Source organism: Pongo abelii, chromosome 6 (genome assembly GCF_028885655.2).
Source record: "Pongo abelii isolate AG06213 chromosome 6, NHGRI_mPonAbe1-v2.0_pri, whole genome shotgun sequence".
Classification (NCBI taxonomy): Eukaryota; Metazoa; Chordata; class Mammalia; order Primates; family Hominidae; genus Pongo; species Pongo abelii.
Window position 1 is genome coordinate 156,271,678 of NC_071991.2, and position 26,481 is coordinate 156,298,158.

Genomic DNA, 26,481 nt, shown 5'->3' on the forward strand with positions numbered 1-26,481 from the left:
GACAGTGCATTGAAGGGAGAGTGTTGACATCTCCTAGCCCACTGGGCTCAGCCCATCAGCCCAGGCCTACCACAGCTAACAAAGGAAACAAAGAGAAGGTATAACTCTCATTCCTTCTAGAGCTGCATGTACAAGACCCTCCACTGAGCCAACGCACCCATTACTGAGGTGTGCACGCCAGGCCCGGCAGCCTGGTTTCATGCTGCCAGGTTGTTCCTGCCCATAGACAATGCCCTCCAGTCAGCTCCAACAGCTGTCCTCTGGCCAGTCAGACTGCCTCTTGTACTCATGTCATTCTGTAACCTTAACTTTCAAGGGAAATTAGCTTGCATGCCTGTCACAAACCTTTCCAGAGACCTCACAACCAAATGGCTGTCTGCCTTGCACTTGCAAAGATAAGGACTGAAACGCAAACGTTCTGCCTTCTTCCTCTGCTCTGGCACCCAAACTTCCCGGTGGGCCAGAGACCCCGTGTCCCCCCGCCTGCCTAACAGACCCCGTGTCCCCCCGCCTGCCTAACAGACCCCGTGTCCCCCCGCCTGCCTAACAGACTACGTGTCCCTCCGCCTTCCTTACCCGCTACGGTGTCCCTCCGCCCCCCTTACCCCCTACTGCATCCCTCTGCACCCCCCCACCCACTACTGGGCCCCCGCACCCCGCCCTAACCCAATACTGGGTCCCTCCGCCCTCCTTATCCACTACTGGGTCCCACCGCTCCCCCTTATCCACTACTGGGTCCCTCCTCCCTCCTTACTCACTACTGGGTTCCTCCACCCTCCTTACCTACCCTGTGTCCCGGGCACTCCTTACCCACTACTGTGTGCCTCCGCTCCCCTTACCCACTACTGTGTCCCTCCGCCCTCCCTTCCCCACTACTGGGTCCCTCCTCCCCGCTTTCCCACTACTGGGTACCTCCACCCTCCTTACCTACTACTGGGTCCCTCCACCCTCCTTACCTACTACTGTTTTCTGTTTTGTTTTACTGAAGAGTTATTCTTTTTTTATAAAATAATGGTAGAGTGATTTTTAAGTGCTTATCTTTTAGAGATACATTCTGAAATACAAAGAAAACAATATGATGTCTGGAATTTATTTCAAAATAGTCTGGCAGTGTGGCCTGGATACGGTTTAGATAAAACAAGACTGGACATGGCAATAATTGTTGAAGCTGGGTGATGGGTACATCTAATTCACTATATTAGTCTCTCTGCTTTTATATATGTTTGAAAATTCAAAATTAAAAATTAAAAAAAGTAAAATTATTCACAAAAAGTTGTTTTTCTCCAATAATTGCCTTAAAGTCTACTTTGTTTTCTGGGTTTTTTGGTCCAACTCTTATTTTAAGTTCAGGGGTACAAATGCAGGATGTGCAGGTTTGTTAAATTGGTAGACATGTGCCATGGTGGTTTGCTGCACAGATCATCCCATTACCTAGGTATCAAGCCCAGCATCCATTAGCCATTATTCCTGATGCTCTCCCTCCTCCTACCCTCCACCGTCCAACAGGCCCCAGTATGTGTTGTTCCCCACCATGTGTCCACGTGTTCTCATCATTTAGCTCTCATTTATAAGTGAGAACATGCGGTATTTGGTTTTCTGTTCCTGCGTTGGTTTGCTGAGCATAATAGCTTCCAGCTCCATCCATTCCCTGCAAAGAACATGATCTCTTCCCTTTTTATGGCGGCATAGTGTTCCATAGTATATATGTACCACATTTTCCTTATCCAGTCTATCATTGAAGGGCATTTAGGTTGGTTCCATGTCTTTGCTATTGTGAATAGTGCTGCAATGAACATACGCAAACATATATCTTTATAATAAAATGATTTATATTCCTTTAGGTATATACCCAGTAATGGGATTCCTGGGTCAAATCGTATTTCTGCCTCTAGGTCTTTGAAGAATTGCCACACTGTCTTCCACAACGGTTGAACTAATTGACACTCCCACTAACAGTGTAAAAGCACAGAACTATAGTTTTAATAGGCTGTTTAAAAAAATGCCATCAAACATTTGCATTTTGCAATGCAGCCAGTATTTTTATTGAAATTGACATGCTTGGCCCGGCGCAGTGGCTCACGCCTACAATCCCAGCACTTTAGGAGGCCAAGACAGGTGGATCCCCTGAGGTCAGGAGTTCGAGACCAGCCTGGCCAACACGGTGAAACCCCATCTCTACTAAAATTAAAAAAAAAAAAATTAGCCAGGCATGGTGGCACGCACCTGTAGTCCCAGCTACTCAGGAGGCTGAGGCAGGAGAATCACTTGAACCTGGGAGGCAGAGGTTACAGTAAGGCAAGATTGTGCCATTGCACCCCAGCCTGGGTGACAGAGCGAGACTCCGTCTCAAAAAAAAAAAAAAAAAAAAATTGACAAGCTTACTCTAGATTTTTTTAAGAGACAAGTTCTCACTATGTTGCCCAGGCTGGTCTCACACTTCTGAGCTTAAGTGATCCTCCCACCTCAGCCTCCCAAAGTGCTAGGATTACAGGCATCAGCCACCACACCTGGCTGTTACTCTAAAATTTATATGAAATGCAAAGGACCTAAAGTAGCCAAAGAATTTTGAAAGAACAACAAAGCTGAAGAAGGTACACTGCAAGACTTACTGTAAGATCCACACAGAACAAACGGATCAACAGAATAGGACAGAGTCCAGAAAAGGACCACACACATGGTCAATGATTTTCAACAAAAGCATCAAAGTAACTCAATTGGATATGACATTGGGTGTTAATACTACATGGGTCACTCAAAATATCCTTTGTTTTCTTCTAACATAAAAAAATTCACAGATCAAAACTCAAAATACGCAAAGTAATATGTACTACATTCAGTGACAAGATCCCCACCATTGGCTGGGCACGGTGGCTCACACCTGTAATCCCAGCACTTTGGGAGGCCAAGGTGGGCAGATCACTTGAGCCCAGGAGTTTGAGACCAGCCTGGGCAACATGGGGAAACGTCATCCCTACAAAAACTACAAAAATTAGCCAGACATGGTGGCACACTCCTGTGGTCCTAGCCACTTGGGAGGCTGAGGAGGGATGACGGCTTGAGGTTGCAGTGAACCAAGATCACACCACAGCACTCTAGCTTGGGCATCAGAGTGGGACCCTGTCTCCCCCTCACCTCATCACCCTAAGCAACTGACACTAAATTCTTGTTCTCTTCAAAGGATATTTTACCTATATCTGAGCAATATTTACTTATACATATGTCTCCATTTTACTCAGCTGGTAGCACACCAGAACCACATCTACACTATGCTTTTATACTTCTATATCTTAGAGGCCTTTCTAAGGAAGCCCGACAAAAAGTTCCTCCTTGTTCTTTTCATGGCCACACAGCACCACTTCTCTTATGAATACACAAATCTGTCTGGCTGACCCTACACTCTGGCATATCAGTCTGTTTCTGGATCCTGTGCCATAGCAGAACAGCACTCAAAGTAAATTTCTGAGAACTACTGTGTGGAGAAAGAAAGTTCACGATGGTACCAAATAATAATGAAGTCAAGAACATTATAAGCAACATTCTTAGCAAAAAGCTGAAGAGAACTAGAGCTGAAAGAGAACAATCACTTCAGTAGTTTATAAAATGTCAAAACGCACATCTCTCATAAAGCGGGTGTCTCCTTCCTTCACTCTGTGTGGGGGGCAGGGGGGTGGGGGGGTGGGGGGGGGTGGCTCATACTAGACACTCTCCAGAAGTGCTCACCAGGTGCCAAGTATCCAAATATTACACCAAATATCTCGCTGAAAACCTTCATACACGATAAAAATATAATGGAAGGCGGGGGGTGCTTACATTCACGTCTTTCGAAAAGAAAACACATTGATAATATTTCTAGAACCTTTGATGAAAAACACAAAATAACATTTTTGACAGAGATAACTGGTCAAATCATATCAGTTATCAGTTTAAAATGTGGAATTAAAACTACTTTCTTTCTGTTTGATGAACACATGTCCCTATTTCATGTCATAAGTAAAAAAGCCCTATTCATCCTACCTTAGCAGCCCTCACAGCTTTGATCTTCAACAGCATGTCCACAAAAGCCACCCTCACTTTCTCAGAATTGTCGTGGAGACTGTATCTGAGAGCTGGAAGGAGCTGCTCTAACAATGGGTGGCTCAGTTTGTTGTCCAAAATCATTGGCAGGCACTGCAACAGACAGAAAGATAAATTCAAAATCAGAACGTGCCAATGAAAGGTTCAGGTAGGAAAACTTCATTAAAGAAAACATTCACTTCCATCTTTACTAGAACTACTAGTGAAATAAATATACCTATGGAAAATACCACTTTTTCTAGAATTATTTCATATAAAAGGCATACTTTTAATGAACTAGTATAGGTCCAACCACTGCTATTTGGTCCATCCATTGTTTTGTTCAAATAAGATTAAAGCAATTATAAAAGAAATCTTTAATGCTCTCTCTTAGCTAAATTTTAGAGAATTTTTGAGTTGAAAGAAACACAGAATAACTACTGGTCACATGGTCTCCAAAGGCAGCAAGTCCAAGAACTCTGCATTTCCTGACTCGATACTGCATGAGGATTGGAGGGAACAGAGCCAGCGTGTGTGACTCGAACGCACTCTCGGCTGACTACAGTGCCCATGTAGCAGGTGGCACTCCTCCACAGGCCAAGGCTCAGTCTGGGCCCCCAAGCTCCAGCACTACTTAAGCTCTACTGCCTTCTCCATCTAGTTTCAGGAGAAAGGACATTTTCATAGGTTTTTATTAAAAGTATATACAGTATTCCAAAAACATTTGTATATATATATATATATATTTTTTTTTTTTTTTTGAGACGGAGTCTCGCTCTGTCACCCAGGCTGGAGCGCAGGGGCGCAATCTTGGTTCACTGCAAGCTCTGCCTCCCGGGTTCATGCCATTCTCCTGCCTCAGCCTCCCAAGTAGCTGGGACTACAGGCACCCGCCACCACGCCTGGCTAATTTTTGTATTTTTAGTAGAGATGGGGTTTCACTGTGTTAGCCAGAATGGTCTCGATCTCCTGACCTCGTGATCCGCCCGCCTCGGCCTCCCAAAGTGCTGGGATTACAGGCGTGAGCCATCGCTCCTGGTCACATATATTTTAATGACGATAATTTTTTCAAAAAATTTCAAGTATATACAGCTCTTCTTCCAAAGCAATCAAGGGCAGACTGATTTGAATCATCTGCTCCACATGTGTCCACAGCCTCCTCTTGATCCTGCCCTCCCACTGGACACCAGCCACTGGCCACCACCTGCCTTGCCAGTTCCCCCAATCCCACAGCCTCTGTAGCCCCTGCTACAACACTGTGTTCTCCTAATTCTCCTTCAACTTCTCTGGTCTTTCTTCTGTAGATTCTCTGCTGACTCTTCCTCTACTCCAGAGCCCACCCATCCCTCCTCATAGATGACCCATCTGGGCCCAGGAGGCATCTCAGAGTGGCCCTGCAAGGGTTTCCTCAGAAGCATGAAAGCACCAGACTGTGGTCAGAAGGTCAGAACCAAGAGAAGACTGGCCAGGGAGCTGCAGCCACTTTGGGTGACAGCAACAGGAAGGAGCAGGTGAACCTCAGACACCAGGAAGGGAAAGACAGGACTTGGGTTAAGGAAGAAGAAGCAAGAACAGCACGCAAGTGAGTGACTCGGCAGATGGCATCATCACTTCAAGGAGAAGAGGAGCAAGGGGGAGAGAGGAAAATAAATAAAACTCTTGGATGGCAGCAGGTTTGGAAAAGATGGTCATAAACTCAGCAATGGAGACAGGGTGGTTGCTATGACGTACAACCAAGGCCCCATCAGAAATGAAGCACTCACCCCAGCTGTCCTGGGGCTGCTGAGCTGCCCTCGCCATCAGCATGTTTGGGGATGGCCTCCTGAAGAAAATGCCTTCTTCCCGGGCAGCCAGTGTGCAATAGTGAATCAGCATGGGCCCAGTCTGAAGGGCTCTGCTGGCTCCAGAGCTGCCTGTGGGTCTGCATGAGGCTTTCCCAGGCTGTGTCATGGCTTAATGTCCCTTCCCTTCCACAGGTGTGCACCCCAGGAGCACTTCCTAATCTGCATGCTGTGGATAGTCTTAATCTCAGAGCTACCTGTTGGTCACCTGAGCAGAGCTCTCAAGAAGACGCTTGTCTGTAAACTGGGACCAGCCGCATGCAAACTGCAGTCAGAGCAAGGCTGGAAACCAGATCGCCAGGGTGAGCCCATCACAGCGCAAGAAGCACACGGCTCCCTGACTCCTCAGCCAGCACTTACAGTAAGAGCATTCAACCAAAGACCAAGAGGAAGAAGAGGGACTGAGGTTTTACCACAACATCCAGAAGGACAGGGAATGGTGTAGGAATGAATTCTGCTCAGAGGTCAAAACAGTCTAGTGAAGCGGTCATGTGAAATTCACCTTGGCTAGAAATGCCTTACTGGGGTAGCGGACATAGAAGATGCTTTACAGTAGACTGGAGAATGGCAGGAAATGGAGATAAACCATTTAGGTGACCACTGAACTAAGACTCTTTTGAGAGTAAGAAGGTTGCTCCTAACAATTACTGCAGAGCAACAGGCATGAGCCCAAATGTGTGATCACTCAACAAATACAGACATGCTCCTCAGAATATCTTTCTGCAATGAGGAGAGATGGGGGAGCCTCTGCCTCAGATGGAGATGTGGACATGCTTACAAACCTACAGGAAGGACATTGCTGAGAGGAGGAGGTTGAACATGCACAGAAAAAAAAAATTTGTTTTTTTTCTTTTTGAGACAAGGTCTGGCTCTATCACCCAAGCTGGAGTGCAGTGGCACAATCTTGGCTCACTGCAACCTCTGCTTCCCACACTCAAGCCATCCCCCACCTCAGCCTCTCAAGTAGCTGGGACTAGATACACACCACCATGACCAGCTACTTTTTTTGTACTTTTTGTAGAGACAGGGTTTCACCACTCTGCTCAGGCTAGTCTTGAGCTCGTGAACTCAAGCAATCCACCTGTCTTGGCCTCCCAAAGTGCGGGATTACAGGAGTGAGCCACTGCACCTAGCCCAGAAAACTTTTCCAATACAGAAAATAAGCAAGCAGGTTCCTGAGAAGTGGGGAGGAAGATCCACAGGAGCCCCCACTAGGGCATGGCCGTGAGGCCCAAGAGCTGCTCTGAAAATGTCTGTTTTGCACATGAGGGAAGAAGTCACCTGCTTTGTGCTCAGGGGAGTCAGAGCTTCTAAACAGTTGATTCCAGTAGTAGGAAAGTGAGATCAGTTCTTCTTAGGTCATCTCACAGTCCCTCAAGAAATTCTCTGAATTGGCCTCTCCGAGAGCTTTACAGATTCTCCAAACCCTCTCTCCAAGAGCATTTGTTTTTGCAGCCTGGGTAGCCCCCTCCCTCTGGTTCATTCCACACCTAGCCGTTTCACATTTTCTCACCAAAGTCAGGGGGAAAAAAGATCAGTGGCCACCCCACTACCATCTAGCATACATATTACAATTTGTATAAACCTGAAGACAGTTAGGTTGCTTAGAAAATAAAATGTGAGTTCTTCTTGCAAGGTTTGAGCTACGATTGGTGTTGATGATGGGTGGGAGATACTAAAAAATTACTTAAGTGAATCCAAATATATTATATGTACAAGATTCTATGCAAACCATATTTCTCCAAGACATTATACAAACAGACAAAAGAGAATAAATTCAACAGTACTGGAACCCCTTCCCCCCTTACACTAAAAACTACTATTAGTTCAAGTCATCATTTTTTGTAGAAAACACTTTTAATTTGGTTTTTAAAAACCTTACTTTGGATATACGACAAGTCGAAAATGTTATCTCTGTGGAGCAGGATTACAGGTATTATTTTAATCTTTTTCTTTTCCTGTTTTTCTAATTATTCTACAATAAATAAACATTACTTACATAATTTAAAAAATCTTACCTTAAAGACAGAACAACGAACATCAGCTGAGCTCGTGTCAAATGCCAGTTCCCCAGTCACCTTCTTCAGGAGGTCAATAAGAATGGTCGGGGGCATCATTTCCCAGTACTTAGAAGTTATTTTACACACACCAAGGATCCCTGTGGAACGGACCATCGGGTAAGGATCTTCTAAAAGGCTCTATAAGTAGGAGGGGAGAAAGGCTTAAAAACCTTGACTTATTTCCTGAAATCAACATCTGCTTCACACATGAGCACTTCGGGGATTCGTAACTTAGTCAGAGAAACTTTGAGCATAGAAACACTGGACACATATGGATTCCTAGACCTGAGATTACTTGCTATCGCTTCTAAAGCAGAGTATTTAAGATCATGCCAGAAACATGGGGTGCCTTATTTGCCACATCCCCTGACAGCAGGGCCTCAAATCCAGCTCTGTCATTCAGTGAGACCTGCACACTCAGCCGACCGTGGCAGGCGTTCAGATTAGGCATGGCCCATGTACATCACGCTTTTGAATTCTAAAATGCTCTAATGCATTTTAGAGCCCAGAATAAAATAATTCTACTTGTAATGAACTAATCCAGGCCATGATCGTCAGTGATACTAAAAATTCAAAAACAGACAATGAGGCAATAAGTACCCCGATGGGAGTACTCGACATCAACAGGGAAATAATCTCACGAAACAAAATCCCAAATACACGAATCGGATCAACTCTCTCATTTAACTACCAATTTATAGGAAACACAAAGGGCAGAGGGACACACTAATGGCATCACAGGAACGGGTTCTATAAAATCCAGACTGCTGGAAACGTCATAGAATAATTTGGCTTCTTCAATGACAACAAAAACAGCAAGTTTTAAGAAAACAAAACACAAAAATATTATGGCGAGAGAGCTCGTGGTCCAGGAGACTTAAGCAACATGTCAGTTAGTCACAGCACATGGGCCTTAGTTAGAGAAACATTCAAACAAAACGAGAAAATGAGAGCAACGAATGGGTACCCAAAGACACTTAGGAATCATCATTAATTTATCTTTAGCTGTGATCACGGCATGATTAAAAAAAAAAAAAAGATTATCTTTTACCAATACCTTCTGACCCATTTAGAGCTGAAATGATATCATGTCCCAAATGTGTTTCAAGACAGGGGAAGAAGAAATCGGATTGGGATTAGTCAGCAATGAGTAAAACTGTGTTGTGGGCACACAGGGGTTATTACTCCAGTCTCTTTTATTATGCATGACATTTTCTATTAGAAACGTTGAAAAACACAACAGAATTCTTACTACTTTAATTAGAAAAAAAAGACTTCAAGTTAAAATTAAGTATTTACCCCATCTCCTCCCCCAAATTTCACCAAAATGATCAATTTCTATTAGCAATAATAGAAACAAAAAGACAGAGAAATTTCTGTAAGAAAGGGAATAAGGAACAGATTCATGGAGAAAAGAGCATAAAAGGTTATAACCTAGACATCCCTAGGTAAGGGTGCTCTAAAGACAGGAGGCTGTGACCTCAGAGAGCTCACAACAGCCCCGAACCCAGAGCCCAGGTTACAGAGAAGAGAGTCTGTGACAAGGGCTGCAAACAACCCCTGATGAGGCATACAGGCCAGCAGGAGTTCAGGAGCAAGGATGTGCCCCCCAGGAAAAAGTCTTAAAAATGGTTTCTAAACCAAGTGTGTAATCTGCCAGGAAGAGTTCCTGAAATAGATACTGGGCAACAGACAAAGAAGAACAAAAAAAGAGCCAGCAATAACTCTAAGCCTCCAGAAAGGCAAAAGAAGGAAGAGCAATGCCACCCAGAAGGAAAGGGCCCTTTGTACTTGGGTACCGAGGGGTCACCTGCCTGCCTGCTCTTCCTCCACAGAAACTAAGGGAAGCCCTCCTGCTGTTGCACTCTGCCCATTTAGGCAAACCTGAGACACAACTCTACACAACTAGAGAAGAACACTTGCTAACTACCTTACCAACCCAATCCTTTATCCAAACATAAGAATCGAAAAGATGACCAGTCATTTAAGAAAAAGCAAACAGGAAGAAAAAAAGATGATAAAAATAAAACAAAAAAAAATAGAAAAGAACTTTAGGAATCTGAAGGCCTGTCCTTGGGATTCAGAAGTTTTTATACATTTTGTTTTCTATTAATTACTTTCAATAATAATCTTTAAAAATAATAAACATATATTCCGGACAATCACCTTACAACCACATCCTCTCTGGACTCAGTGTCCAGACCTGTTTGCAATTACACCATCACCAGATAGGCACTCAAAATGACAGCACATGACTTGCAATGCTGTTTCTGTCGCATCTCTTCATTTAAAAACATTCAAAGAATCCTTTTCTTTTTTGAAACAGGGTCTTGCCCTGTCACCCAGGCTGGAGTATAGTGGCACAATCTCAGCTCACTGCAGCCTTGACCTTCCAGCCTAAAGTGATCCTCCCACCTCAGCCTCCCTAGCAGCTGAGACTACAGGCATGCACCACAGTGCCCAGCTGATTTTTTTTTTTTTTAATTGGTATAGATGGGGTTTCGCCATGTTGCCCAGGATTGCTCTAGCAATCCTTCTTCCTCGGCCTCTCAAAGTGTTGGGATTACAGGCGTGAACCACTGCACCTAGACCCTTTCTTATTTAAAAAAAAAAAAAGGTTCTCCATATTACTCAGGTTTAAGAAATACCAATAAAGCAAAAAGCATGAGAGAACAGTTAAGGTACACAGAGGATACAGGAAATAACCACTGCTCTTACTTATTTATCAGATCACCTCCTTTGTCTCCTCATGAAAGAGCCTAATTTCCATCTAAAGGTTGAGTTAAAGCCTCAAGAGGTGCAGCACCAGGGACAGGAGCTCTCAGCCAGCTTTGGTGAACAATGCCACAGGCCAGACCCAGCTGGTACCTGCTCCTACACAGCCCACAGTGCTAAGAATGGTTCATATTTCTTAATGGTTGGAAAAAATGAACAAATTAACATTTTATGGCATGTGAAAATTACATGAGATTAAAATTTTGTTGTCCACAAAGCTTTTTCTTTTTTTAAAATAAGAGTCAGGGTCTCGCTCTATCGCCCAGGCTGGAGTGCAGTATAATCATGGTTCACTGTAGCCTTGACCTCCTGGGTTCAAGCAATCCTCCCATTTGAGGCTGCGGTGAGTGATGATCATGCCACTGGACTCCAGCCTGGGAGAGAGAGCACGACTCTGTCAACAAAACAAAACAGAAAACAAAACACAAAACAAAACAAAACAAAATAAAATAAAATTTAAAAATAAGGAATCTTAAAAAAAAAAGGAATTGTAGATAAATATACATAATGTACACAGCAAAATACTAATGACTTCATTTAGGGATGTGTGTGTGAGCATGACGAAGTATACAGATATTTATTACACTTTTTTTCTTTTTATTTTTTGAGACAGGGTCTCACTCTGTCACCCAGGCTGGGGTGCAGTTGTGTGATCATGGCTCACTGTAGACTTGACCTCCTGGGCTGAAGCCTCCCAAGTAGCTGGGACCACAGGCGTGTGCCACCACACTGGGCTGTTTTTTGTTTGTTGTTGTTGTTTTTAACTTTTTGTAGAGACGAGGTCTCACTATGTTGCCCAGGTTGGTCTCAAATTCCTGGCCTCAAATAGTCCTCCTAACTCGCCCTCCCACAGCGTTGGGATTACAGGCGTAAGCCACTATGCAGGCTATTATACTATTACTTCAACTTTCTGCATGTCAGGTTTTCCATAAGTTAGAAAATAAAAAGAAAAACAAAAGTGAGCACTTCAGAAGCACCATAGGCAACAGCATTACAACAGCACTTTGTTGTCATTGTTTCCTAAAACTTTACTACTTAGGACAGTAGATAGTATGCACTGCTTAAGTAAGCTGTGTTAGGAAATACAGACTAAGTAGATGAAAAGAATCCACAATACTCCTTGGAAATAAATGCCGCATCTTAACATCCTAGCACCTCATCTGAAAAATCAACTGCCACAGGCATTATTTGTAGGCTTGCCCTGAAATATAACCAGTGTTTGCTCATTATGCTACCCAACACCTTTAGGATAGGCAATATCACAATCGCACTTACAGAGAAAGACACAGAGAAGTTAAGTGACTTGCCCAAAGCCACATACCTATTAAGAGAGTGGTGGACTCTGACCCCAGAGAGCAGGGGGCTGACACCAGAGCATGTGCTTTACCCACTATATGACACCATCTCTCCACTGGGGAAACAACAGGCACATGCATAAAATGTTTAAAACCACACATAGTAATAAATAATTAAACATCCCAAAAGTAGAAAAAGACACCACAGGTCCACGCTGTTGTAGAAGGCCCCAGGGAGAAGTGGCATCTCTCTGAAGAATAGTCCAGGTTTAGAAACCATGCCGTGTGGGAGCAGAGCTCTGGCTGTTACAGGGGAGGTGGGGACACACACAAGCAGTACATGCCACAGCCTCGACAAAGCTGGTATCTGTAAGAAGCTTGACCACCTGAAGTACGTACATAGAGCTCTTCAAACTGTTTCTGAATTTCACTATCCATTTCAATAGCATGAAGGTTTGGATCCCTAATAGGAAATGCTTCAACAAACAACAATGCAGCATTTGATCGAACTTCAGAGTTTCTGGCCTATAATAATAAAAGAAGAGTATCTCAGAATCCCAAAGAATTAACATACGAAGGCTTAAGTACAGTGTTCCCAAAGTAACACTTTAATTATCTTGATACAGATTTATTTTCAAATTACAGACAATTATAATGTTTACACTGACCAAACATTGCTCAGTTCAATGTCAACAGATACTATGAAAAGATAAAGCTTCCTCACTTCAAAGCCCACTTCATGTCACTAAGAAGTGGTCACCCCACATCCTCACTAAAGATACCAGGTTGTCTGCACTGAAAGTTATTGTGTGTTTGTTAGATCTCAAGGACTTGGACAGCCCTGGACAGCCCAGGCCAGCACGGCAGACCACCCACAGCCTCAGCTGGTTTGCTTTACGGCATGCCTCTAATCTCCTTCCCTAAACATGGTTACTTAAAAATAACTGTGTAGTTAGCACTAAACCAATCCAGATTTCCAGTTAAATGAAACCAAGAAATGCTTTTAATAAAAGAAAAAAACATTTGTTCAAAAATTTCACAAAGCATTCAGTCTCCAGCCTTATCTTTACTATTTTATTGTAATTTTGAATTAGAGTTTGCTAAATTCAAAAGCACAAGTAGTACATTCCAAACACGGATAAACTATTTGAAATGTGTACCTTTAATCCTCTCCAAAGGATGGGCTTATATAATCTATAAAGCATCTCTTCCACTCCCTGACGAACTTTCTTTTGATGGTGAAAGTAACTCAGAACCTAAGGACCAAAAAAAGGAAAAGGAAGGCATTAACAAAAAAATAAATAAATAAAATAAAATGGCATTTGGAAAGAGCAACAGGGAGAATTGTTCTCTCCACCACAAGTAGGCCCTGGCTGGCATCCACATGTCATGACAATTCTTCAGCAGGAGTAACTTCAATGGATATAGGACAGTAGTAAATGCAGTCAATCACAAGAAAGAATCTACGGCTGAAATAAAAAGATTAATGGCCTTGGGCTATAAAATGGTTTGGGTCCTAGTTTCTGCTATTCTGCCAACAGCCACATAACCTCAAAAAAAGACTCATTTAAACCTCTGACCTTCAAGATAAAATGGAAAAGGGGAGATTCCTGAATGGTTCTAAGAGCTCATGCTTGTTCCAAAACACTAACTAAACCTCTTTATTATCAACATGTGGTAACTGTTTCATAACTTTGTAACAAGGAGGTGTCACACTTAGTGACCCCTCGCTGTACGAGATTAATTTAGGTATCAAGTTCCTCCCAAAACTTATGAAAAAATCAGAAAATGATCATTCTCGTAGCTTTCATTCTTCTTTTCCTACCCACTTCTTTTCCAGTCAGAATCTTCCCAAAATTCTTTGTAGACTCATGTCCCTAACAACAATTAATTTTGCCTTACTTCTCTATTCACACCTTTTGGGGATAAACTTTATTAGTGAAATATGAAAATTTTGAAAGATTAAACAGGCTGTAAAAGAATAGCCTACACTTTAAGTGAGCTTGTATCAACTTTACCCTAGAAGAGATGCAGTATGGGGATTATTTTTTTCTGATTATTATTTTGTAGTTTTTATTGATGGTGATAAATGACATCAGTCTATAGTTTGCTTTTTGTGTATAATACTATCAAATTTTGATATCAACAGTATACTTGCTTCATAGAAAAATTTCCTAAACAGCTTAAGAATTAATTCACATGCCACAAAATCTACTGTTTTAAAGTATACAATTCAGTGGCTTTCAGTATATTTAGAGCTATGCTACCATTGTTACTATCTAATTCTAGAACATTTTCATCAACAATACTGAGATTTTTAATTTCAAATGATGTCTGAAGCACTGCCTGAAAACTCTTTCAATATCAATAAAATGACTTATCAGATAAATTTAATAGTTATCAAATAAAAACAATTTGAGGAAGAAACTATAATGTGTTATAAGTTGTGACAAAAACAATTACTTGGAGTTGAGTAACACGTTTCACTTGAGTGAAATCTAATATTCTCCCTTTAAATTCTTTTTGTGTATTTTTCCATAAATTTACCAAATAGTGATATCTATAATTATAATATCTTAATTACTGACTACCACAGCAGAAAACAACATATGAAAACATACATAGTTTACATATAAACTACACATATAGTTTACATAAGCATAAATATAGTTTACATAAATACATAGTTTAATGCAATTCTACTAAATAAAATTTGAAACATCAAATCATCTATGTGAAATAAATAACCCAGACTGACTACAACTAAATAAAGCCACACTGGAATGGGGGTGGGGAGTGGCTAGGACAGGGAGTTCACTGAATATATTTATCCTAAATATATGCAATCACGATTTTTAAATCCTCTGGAAAACTCAGTAGTCTAGATAAATCTCTGGGTTCTTTATCCTTGTATAACTGAAATTAAATCATCAATAATGCAAAGAAACATTTTCTTATCCACTCAAAATTAATATAATTAGTATATTTATGTTCTATAAATAGCAGTAGTTTCACTATACAACAAAACAAAGAAATGAGTAGTCTTTATTCACTTGGTTTCTTGACATATGGTTGCCAAAACTAACAGCAAGCAAACAAGGCATCCCATGGGTTAGAACACTGATCAACAGCAGCTGCTTAATTTAACCAAACACAGCAGACCAGATTTTCCCATTCCTCCTGCCAGGATCCTTAAGATCCATCAAACACCTATCAGTGTAGTAATGGCACTGATGATAGAATCTTATCTAGTCAGTCCATTTACAATTATTAATATAAAGGTAAAGTTCATATCTAAATTCTGAGATTACCTTTACAGAACAAAATATCAAAAGAAACAATCAAAACATTTATTCATTTGGTTTGCAGAACAGCAAAATTGGAATTTAATAAGTAAAATAATAAAAATAATTTCAAATACTCTCTAAGATCTTTGAAAAAAATGATAGTGGCCATTAGAAACCAATAATTCTGGAAAATCTCAAGACAGAGAATTGAATTTAAGGTCATTCAAATACAGTACTAACCATCTCAACAATACACCTTTGCTTTCCTCATTAAAACTTTGGTGGCAGGAATAAAACTGCCAGACATCAAATATCAAGGTTCTGAGAAATCCCCCAATTGATGTCTGTGAAAGTTTAATTTTAAAATTTAACCAAAACAATTATCTAAAAACAAAACAGAGGAAACATCATTTCAAAAACAATCTGTTCACAATCTTACCTCCCGCACTTTGGAATGCACTGGAGACCTCCTCGGAAGGTGTATCCCGTGGAACATGAAGTCCTGGATGCAATCATTTTCAATCGTCTGAAATAACAAATGCAATGCAATGCAAAGCACTTGGTGTGTGTGTGTCCTACTGACGACCTGACAAGCAGTGCAGCATTTGAGTACAAAAAGAGTCTGATCTGTCCATCTTACATTTCATGAGAAAAAAACCTGGATCCTTTTGTCCAAGCTTTCTTATTTTAAGTCCATGCTTCTTAGAATTCCTTTGGTTTTCATATATCAAGGAGAATGCTTTGCTTCTCTTTTATTTGATGAAATATCAAATCTGTGCCAAATGGCAAGGTAAGCTTCCACCTACCACTCAAGGCTAGTTCAAATCAGACAAATTTCAGAGACTGAGTGCATGGTGAGTGTGGAGCCCCCTCTTCTGACTCATCACTGACCTGGACAACCTTCAGAAGACTGGATTTGTTCCAACAGCCTCCACAGAGCAAAAACAGAACTACCTCTACGGTGGAAACTGTAAATAAGATATTTCAGGGCCACTACCGAGAAGGGCTGAGCAAGGAAGGTGTGGGAAGCCCTTCATCAGCCCCATGCACTAATGGTACTCAGAGTGCAGCAACTGGGAAAAGGCCTAGCCTCTAAGAGTAGCAAAAAACCCCAGTGGACCCTATGTCTGTACCTGTACTCTGTGCCCACCCTCACACATGAGCGGGATTTCCATGGCTTTGAGGAAGGACCTAAGGAAACGCTCCTAGGGTTAATACTCATACAAACCAGAGTCTGCAGATGCTCAAGTTCCTCTTCCCCATTATATTTGAAAATATTTCCTTCACCTGAAGTCACTTAGCATCACTTAATGTGGGACAACTACACATTGTCTGACTTGCAATGAAAGATGAGATACACAGCACTATCTGGGAAGTTATTTGTACCATAAAAGTTGAATCCAAACCTTTAGAGCTAACTATCAGAATGCCGACATTCTATAGGACAACTGGTCCAGTTTCCTCACATGCCAATGGCATAGATTTTAAAAAAAGGAAAGGAGGGAGGAATGCTCTATAATAAGCGATTTTAATGGTATAACAAGCAAATGCCATGTGGGCAACTTGTTGAGTCCTAATTCAAAAAAACTGTAAGGAGACATTTTGAGATCACTGGAAAAATTTTAATGTGGCTTGATTATTTTTAAAAATACCAAGGATTTACTGTCACATTTTTAGGTCTTACAATGGCATTCCATAAGCACATTTTTGAGAGATGAATAAAGTAGTATGTAGAAATGAAATGTCAGGTCTGGAATTTGCCTGAAAAACTTAAAGAGAGGGAGGGCAGAGAGGAATGGAGTGAGACTGAGAAATACACATTGTTGATACCAATTTTGTATACATCTAGTCAAATAGTTTTTATTTTGTTTATTTTTCTGTAGAGACAGGGTCTTGCCATGTTGGCCAGCCTGGTCTCAAACTCCTGACCTCAGGTGATCCACCCTCCTCGGCCTCCCAAAGTGCTGGGATTATAGGCGTGAGCTACCACGCCCAGCCTATTTTTTATTTTCTAGAAGTCAGTGATAAACCTTGGCAATACAAATCAAGTGTAAGTTGTGCAGAGGAGCAGAGAGGATGGAAGTAAACTCCAGACATGGGGCAGCTAGAGTAAAAATTTTATTCTCAGAGAAAAATAAAATGATTGAGAACCTGGTATAAGAAAAATGTAAGGGAAAACGAAGACACTTTTTTGTCCAAAAGGGTGTCTGGATGTTGAGTTGGGATTGTGGATTACATAGCCCTATCTTCATAACTTAAATACTATGTATTCACCAGAGTTACCCATAGTCAAAGAAAATATCTTCAAATTCTCAAAAATAATGTAACTAAAAGAGGTGACTTGAAGTCCCTGAATGGCACTATCCAACAGAAATTGAATGCAAGCCACAGATGCAATTTTAAATTTTCTAGTGGCTGCATTAAAAACAGACAAAAGAAACAGGTAAAATTACTTTAATATTACACAGTCATCCCTTGGTATCCATGGGGGATCAGTTCTAGGACCTCCCTCAGATACCAGAATCTGCGGATGCTCAAATTCCTTATATAAAGTGGAGTAGTATGTGCATATAACCTATGCACTCCTGCACACTTTAAATCATCTCTAGATTACTTATAATACTTAATACAATGTCAATGTTATATAAATAGTTGTGACACTATATGTTTAGGGACTGATGACAAGAAAAAAAAGTCTGTACATGTTGAGTACAATGCATTTTTTTCCCAAATATTTTCGATCCTTGGTTGATTGAATCCATGGATGCAAAATCCACAAAGGGCCAACTACCACATTTCGCCTAATACATCCAAACCACTATCATTTCAACATTCACTCAACATTTTTAAAAAGCACTGAGATATTTTATATTCTCCTTTTTCCATATGAAGTCTTTGAAATCTGGTATGTTTCTTACACTTACAACACATCTTGATTCAGACTGGCCACATTCCAAATGCCCAGTGAGCACATGGCTGGAAAGATCAGGGTCAGAGCTCCCTCCCAGCTGAAAGAGCACAGTCCTACCTCCCACAAACCACACATCTTAGCAAGTGACTGGATTGCCCATCAAATAGATTTTCATTATTTGGCTTTATTTTGACAGAGTGCATAAACATGGATCTTAAATAATCCTTCTTTGACTACTTATTTAGTAACTAAAATATAAAAAAATAAGTGTTAACATTTAAAAAAAATGAAAATACCTCCAGTATTTTCCCTGAAGCCTTTTTCCAAGCTCTGAAATAAATTTCTGCAATGTATACCATCAAAGACCTACATAAAAAGATCAAAATAGTTTTAATGCAAATTTAAAGAATTATACTTTCAACATGTATCATTTCAGCTACTCTCCAACCATAGTGAAGAAGAAACTCAGTTTAAACTAGTGCTTTGCAAATCATCTAGAGAAATAGGTTATCTACCTGCAGCAAAAAGTAGAAAACGGAGGTTTTGGGAAAGGAAACTGAAGTGACGAACTATTTCCTCCTTCTCAGTCAAGGCTTACCCAAAACTTTACTATTTTCTGTGAAACTATGAGTGCATAAGTCCAGAACAAAATTCTAAAGTCAAAAATATGTAAATATAAATAAATTGTCGACTTGGAGTCACGTTGGACTTTTCATGCTATCAATTCCTGAGGTACAAGAAGCCCTAAAATACCAGTACCAACTTAAGAATCGTAAGCTTAGAAATCTATTAGTTCAACTCAAATATTCTGAAGATGAGGAAATATGAAAAAGCAATCTAGTATACAACAGGAGCTTTGCAATCAGAGATCCAGAATCAGATCCCAACTTGGTACTTATACAGTTGCCTGACACTGGGAAATTTAGAAAGCAAAGCCTATCTCAAAAGAGAGTTGTGAGGATTAAATTTTAAAATGTAGACTAAGTACTCAGCGCTGGAGCAAATGAAGTACTCTGCCTTGTGCCTGGCAAACAACAAGCATACACTTGACATCTCCATCATGTAGGGAGTGGCAGAGTCATGACTGCAACATTCCCTGCTGCTCCTGCAGATTCCACAGGCTCTTCCGAGAAGCCACACTGGCCAGGCCACGTTCAACCAAAAAGCACACATTACATTCAAAGTACCATGGACATGGCTTTATTATGAGCGAGGCTAAGGTTCAACTGGAAACTATTTTAACTATTTAAAGAACTACCACAAATTAAAACCTTAATTTCAGTGGTCAATACTGGAAAAGAATGATTTCCTATAAAAGGAAAAAGCTACCCAGTGATACAATGTTACATAATAAATAACATATTTCTAAAGCTTCTAATCCATTACTATAACTTTAAGAAGTCAGACCAAATGGAATCTTTCAAAACCAGATTAAGACAGCACAAAATCTTAAGTACTTTTAACACTTACTTTTGTAATCCCTGTAACTGGTTTTTAATGGTCCCATGGATCATTTTGATAAAGTTTATATTCCAGTTGAAGAGACAACTAAGAAATCTTCTTCCCTATAAATAAAAAAAGGATATAATGTTTAAATTGCAACCAAATAAAAAGTTCCAAATAACAAACAATTCTTTAAACGTCTAGTAGGCCAAACATTGCTATCGCTAAAAAGGAGGCACATGTAATTATAACTGAGAGCACACACACGAGTTAAGCTGTCTGCGGGGCCTGCACAGCTAGGAGCCACACAAGCCGCCTCCCCCAGGGCCAAGCAGCCACTACACTGAGCGCCTCTGTCCTCAAGGACCACAGGTGTAGAGACGGAGACCACAGACGGTAACCATTGGTCCATAAACATCTCATTCTGGCTCTGTCATGGATAGTTCCATAGTCTCAAATGAAAGAAAGCTTTAAGTCTAGCATAGGTGGGTGGGAATGGAGTTGAATATCCCAGTTCATTTCACCTTCTCATTTATAAATGAGAAAACTGAGGACTCATATAGTTAAAAGGCTAAGTGTTTGTCAAGCTAGAATTTCCAAATACAGTCTTCAAGTCATAAATACATCATGTGATGATAATTTATATGCATGCTACTAGATTATATATCTGAACCTAAAAAGAATGAATACAATATTCATACTCTATAGAGTGCATAAAATACATCTATCTAGAATTCTCTCAGTGAATAGCACCTTTATCTCTTATCAGCACACCACTGCACAGAACTGGAATCCTACAGAAATGCAATACATTTTGATTCAAATGCAGGGTAACCATGCTTACAATAGGCAAGTTAAAAAAAAAAAACCAGTAATATTCACTGGAAGTAATCTGCCAGTACAGTACAAGATGTTTATGGTTTACCCAGAATGACTGGAAACTGACCTGACCAAATTAATGATTGATTAGGAAACTACATTTAGGTATCTTAAATTCAAAGGAGACATCAATTTTTTAAAAAGGGTAGGGGTTGTAACACATACATACATTTATGCCTGTTATATATCTGCACACATATATAAGTTAACAAGTACGATTCATCAACTCCTTATGTATAAGTCAACATAAAATAGTTTATTGTTTGAATCCATCATTAATTTCTTCACTCTACCATTTCAGGACAATCCTGGAGACATGCATGGGGCACAGGCTGTGTCCAACATCTTTTGTGATAACGATGGTGCTGACACAGCAAGGATGGCACAGGGCAGCCCTCCCCAGGGGTTCTTATCCACCAGCGCCTGGGCTGCGGTTTGATACATATTACCTCATCTGTTCCTCACAACAATCCTGTGAAAGAGTAACTGTTGCTCCTATTTTACAGAAGAAAACTCTGAGGCTGAAAGGCCTGACCAAGGGCACCACCTATAAAGTGAACAAAGACCCTGGGAGCCAAAGGTCTCAGACCTAATCACATGGCCCTTTGTCTAGCGGATTGCAGACGGCTCGCCGGGGTCCAGTTCTGTCTCTGCCGCCAAGCAGCTGTGACACCTGGAGGAAACTTATTCTGTACCTCAGAGCTGGTCCTCCTCCTCCTCTGAAGCCCTTTTCCACCTCCTTCAGGGAGGAGGGATGACTTCCCCTTCTGCCTCAGAGATGTGCCTGCTGAGCCATGAGCATCCAAAAGCAAAGGCTTGTTCTAGTCTCCACTGACCCTGCCTGAGCATGTAGTCGACGCTCAGTAAACAACTGCAGAAGGGCCCTAACACAGAAGAACTATGCGAGCCTCTCTGTAATTCTTAATTCTCTAGTAGCTACGTTAACAAAAGTAAAGAAAATTAATTTTAATAATATATTTTATGTAAAGCAATATTTAATATAACAGACAATAAAATATTGTCTATTATATTAAGTATATAACAAAAATTACTAATGAGCTATTTTATATTCATTTCTTTCCCACTAAATCTTCAAATCCATGTGTATTTTATACTTATGGCTAATCTCAGTTCAGATGGGTCCCATTTCAGGTGCTCAGTAGCCTCGTATGGGAGTTGACCCCAGGACGAGCAGTGCAGCAACAGGCCAGAAGCCTCTCTGGATTTACAGGATGGGTAGAAAAAAGAAATGGAGGATATTATGGGATGACAGTTTTGAGTACATGGCAATTAAAATGGAATTAGGGCAGAAGGCCAGATCTCATTCATAGAGAAGTGCTTTCTCAACATTATTTTTAATCATTCTTAATTTAAAATGTAATTACAGTTCCCCTAGGATTCACACAGCCACCTGTTACCATCCAATTTAATGATGAAATAAGCACGGACTTGTAAAATGTTTTCTCTAGTACTGCCATGCAGTAAATAGCTCCTGGTAGCTAAGCTGACCTTCATGGCAACACCGAGCATGGTGCAGACAGGAACCATGTGAACACAGGAGAAACATCTATTAAGAAGCAGCTCACAAACAGATCAAAAAACAAATACCTATTTACCTCTTCTTTCTTGATATAATTAATATTTATGAAGCACTCAAGTAACATATCTTTAATTTCTCCACTTTCCTCCAAATCATAATCAAAGCAATATAAAGCTTGATGGATACGCCAAAGCCGACATATGTCTGCACCCTAGGAATGACACAAAAAATGTTATACCTTTTTTAATGAAGAGTAAAGTCATATTTCAAATCAAGTATATTTTATATCATAAATAATGGTAATTCTAGTTGATTCATCAAAGATTAAAAAATAATGACAAATAAAAACAGATTTTTAAATTTGCAAATGCCACCTGTAGCTCTACAGAACATTTTTTTAAAACATAAGGAAAATAATTAAAAATCCAGCGGGTTCAAGAACTTCCTCGATGATGAAGATTTTATACATCTGAACTGTCCAGTGCAGTAGACATCAGCCACATTTCACTGTAGAGCTACTAAAATGTGACTAATGCAACTGAGGAACTGAATTTTTCATTATTTTTAACTTTAAATTTAAACAGCTTTCTGTGGCAAGTGGCTACTACATTGAATAGCACAGGTTTAGAATGTTAGGAAGACATTTAAAAATAAAGTCCTAGCTAGGTGGTGTACTCCTGAAGTCCCAGCTACTTGAGAGGCTGAGGCAGGAGGATTGCTCGAGCCCAGGAGTTTGAGGCTGCAGTGAGCTATGATCATGCCACTGCACTCCGTCTGGGCAATAGAGAGAGACCCTGTCTTTAAAAAAATAAAAAGTGAGCATACTGTCTTAGTCTCCAGACTCCTCCTTAGTAACATGACAAAGGCTGTCTTTCCTGTGTCTTCCTTGGCAGGCAGGCCTTTCTCCCACCAGGTAACACACAAATCCTGAATAGAACTCTGTAGTTTTCGTTCAGACTCAGGTAATGCATATAAAATACCTAAAATACAGCACAGTAATTTTCCAATTAGTAAGGCAAATTCTTATTACTTTAGAGTCAACAGTTTAGAGTATTATGACTTTATATATTATTTAAAGCTTTGCTAAGCAAATAATATTAGTTTATGTTTAACTTGCCAAAGATTTACATACATTAATTATAAAATGCAAATAATGTTAATTAAAAAACTGTTTGACAATTGTTATAAAAAGACCCTCAACAGACGTAACAGAAAAGAGATTTTTGGAACTGGAAGTCTCAGAGAAATCATATCACCAATTTTAGAAAGGCAGATGCTGAGGCTAACCAAACCTCAGTGTAACAACACCAATGGTATCTCTGTTAACATCAGAGCCAAGACAGGTCTACCGACCAATCAATAATCCACTACTATCCCTCAATGCGCCAGCCTCAAATTTTGGCTCAGAGGTGAAAAACAGTCAAAGCAATTACCATAATGAATACAAAAACTGCAGTGCTTTTATTAACAGAAAAGCTCAATAATTAGATTAATAATACTAATGCTCATAATTATAATCTGTAGGTATCTGAATGTCATTACACTAATATAACATTCCTGAATTAACTGGGAAGTTGATAGCAACTACAGTGTTAGCACTAATCATTTCACTAGTAATTTGCAGACCGTACAAATAAACTGATAGTAAAATTCACAAAGCATTTGGAAGCTATTTTCATTATGATTAGGGGTGACTTTTTAATAAGACACTGTATTTCAACTCAAGAATTCAAAATAAAACAATGTACTATAAAACATACATAAATCCAAGTGATGCTAAGAATAAGAAGCTTGAGATATTTTGTCACATGAAACTAATTACACTTGCACAGTGAGGGATGAGGGTATGTGAAAAGTTTTCTTAAAAATCATTAAGATATTTTTACATCTTTTGTAACTAAAATTTTATATATTTCATAATCAAATATTTTCATTAACTTAGATTAAATTAATAACTAGTTTTACAGTTTTGTTAAAACTTGAAAAGTATCATCATTTAAATTTCAATACAGTAAAACTCCCCTAGGAGTCAACAATTACTCCTCAGATCATGTTCACAACATACTTAAAGAAAAAATTCAATGTCACAAATTCTTAGTTAGGTTGACACTATCTAGCAATGGTAATCACATAATCAGGTATTTTCTTCTAAACAAGTTCTTGATCAGTGGTCCAGTAAGTCAGACTTCCCTGAAAAACGTGTAAATAGCAGTTAGTTGCTGAGTACTGCCCATCTCACCATCTATAACATCTGAATGGAGCTTAAATTAAACTAATTAGGCCAGACACAATGGCTCATGCCTGTAATCCCAGCACTTTGCCAGGGCGAGTGGGAGGATCACTTGAGCCCAGGAGTTTGAGACCAGCCTCGGCAACACAGTTAGATCCTGTCTCTACCAAAAAAACAAAACAAAACAAAACAAAAAGCATGGGTCATGGTCCCAGCTACTAAGGAGGCTGAGGTGAGAGGATAGCTAGAGGCCTGGAGGTCAAGACTACAGTGAGCTGGGATCATGTCACTGCACTCCAGCATAGGCAACAGAGCGAGATTCTGTCTCTAAAAAAAATGATAAATATAAAATAAATAAACTAAATATTCAGGACAGCTCTTATGTAAGTATGCTCCTATTCTAACTGAAGAAAAAGAACTTGACTGCAAAGCTATACCTTTATACCACTTCTGCTACTGAATTCAACAATGCTCCTGAAAACAACTAGTTTCCTTTTACAAAGTATCATTTCAGGCCAGCCGCAGTGGCTCACGCCTGTAATCCCAGCACTTTGGGAGGCCGAGGCGGGTGGATCACCTGAGGTCGGGAGTTCGAGACTAGCCTAACCAACATGGAGAAACCATGTCTCTACTAAAAATACAAAATTAGCCAGGCGTGGTGGCGAATGCCTGTAATCCCAGCTACTAGGGAGGCTGAGGCAAGAGAATCGCTTGAACCTGGGAGGTGGAGGTTGTGGAGAGCTGAGATCGCGCCATTGCACTCCTGCCTAGGCAATAAGAGCGAAACCCCATCTCAAAAAAATAAATAAATAAATGAATAAATAAATAAAAACAGAAACAAAAACAAGTATTTCAACGCCCACTTCTAAATATGCCATTTATAACAAAATCAACTCACCATTTAATATAATAACACATTCCAGTAGGGCTTCGTAGTTCTCACTTTCATTTATTACAGATACAGAAGCAAGAATCACAGATGTAATTGCATAAATTATTTCTATGCTTTTTCTCTATAAATGAAAAATCAAAGCCTGAGTGAATTAAAATCATCAACTTAAAATCAGTTTTTAGCAGAAATTTCAGTTACAAATTTTCTAAAAATCAAGCCACAATTCTAGCTTACTCTAAAAAGAATTAAAGTTGAATAAAAGTAAATCATCCTAAAAGAACAGCAATATTTAGTATTAGATTAATAACAGTAGGGTTGAAAAGTGAATAAAACTACAACAGACTAAACTTCTAAAATTCTTGACTTCTAACTTCAAAATTTGTCTTAATGTAAAATTCAACGATACACAATGAGCAGTTATTTTAAAAAAAAAAAAAGAGAGAAAAATGTTTCTTATTTTTGAAAAACAAATACTACCATTTTTGAGCCATGTTCTGTTTCCATATTGTCTTCGCCCTGGGCTTCCACTACCTGCCACCCATCCACTGGGCTTTCTAACAACACATCTGTCAATAAATTCTTCAGCCTTTGCCATAATTCTTCTTTCTGTTTCCTTGATAATTCATCTAGTAATTCATTTAGGCTGAAAGGATCAGAGGCCTCTTTCTGTAACATAAATAGCAAGTGTCACATTTCAAATACAAAAAATTAATCATATCCTTTTCATAATGTCATCAAAAGAAAAGTTAAGTGTTAACTTCATTACAAGTTCAAGAGTTTGGTTGCAGTATTCAAAATCCATTCCTAAAAGGGAAGAAGCACGGGGATTCTCCACCTATTCTTTCCTAGTATCCTAATCTTCAGAGTTTTTAAAATTCCACCCACTTAGCAAAACCCTCCCTAAAAGAGACCCAAATGTCCCCCATCTCCATACCTAGAATTAGGTTACAAAAGTAGGCTAAAGTTCAATAACAATGGCAATAATAATACTGTGGCCACAGACTCCAGCCCCACGTGGGCCCTCAACACCACCTTCTACTCATTCCTCAATATCATTCTCTCCCACCAGCCAACAAGATGATTTCAGATCTCCTCCAACAACCCTCTAAACCCATTTCCTCTTATCTGAGATGATCTCACCTACTCTTTGATGAAGCAAATAGCGGCCCTCATCAAAAGGGCATAGAATCCAGTTAAAGGGACTCCCTGTAGCCAAATTTGGGACAATGTGAGCACCAAAACAGTGACAGTGATTAATTATAACCAATTGAATAA

At 39.9% G+C, this 26,481-nt stretch overlaps 1 protein-coding gene across 7 annotated transcripts in view; it reads right to left on the reverse strand.

Annotated features, from left to right (window-relative positions):
• The window catches only part of NCAPG2 (non-SMC condensin II complex subunit G2), a 71,831-nt gene that overhangs the window by 34,876 nt on the left and 10,474 nt on the right, over nt 1-26,481 (reverse strand). For 4 of the 7 annotated variants that reach the window (XR_008527364.1, XM_024250085.3, XM_024250086.3 and 1 more), the window contains 11 exons: nt 25,684-25,872; nt 25,213-25,327; nt 22,910-23,064; nt 22,161-22,295; nt 19,693-19,787; nt 18,519-18,588; nt 15,751-15,837; nt 13,185-13,280; nt 12,424-12,549; nt 7,913-8,092; nt 4,015-4,167 (listed from right to left, as the gene is read on the reverse strand). Coding sequence is in view for 6 of the 7 variants with exons in the window: in XM_024250085.3 (XP_024105853.2) it covers nt 4,015-4,167; nt 7,913-8,092; nt 12,424-12,549; nt 13,185-13,280; nt 15,751-15,837; nt 18,519-18,588; nt 19,693-19,787; nt 22,161-22,295; nt 22,910-23,064; nt 25,213-25,327; nt 25,684-25,872 (1,401 nt within the window). In the remaining variant the exon portion in view is untranslated. The remainder of the gene's footprint in view (nt 1-4,014; nt 4,168-7,912; nt 8,093-12,423; nt 12,550-13,184; nt 13,281-15,750; nt 15,838-18,518; nt 18,589-19,692; nt 19,788-22,160; nt 22,296-22,909; nt 23,065-25,212; nt 25,328-25,683; nt 25,873-26,481) is intronic. The other 3 variants (XM_054560098.2, XM_063726246.1, XM_063726247.1) reach the window with 1 other exon arrangement.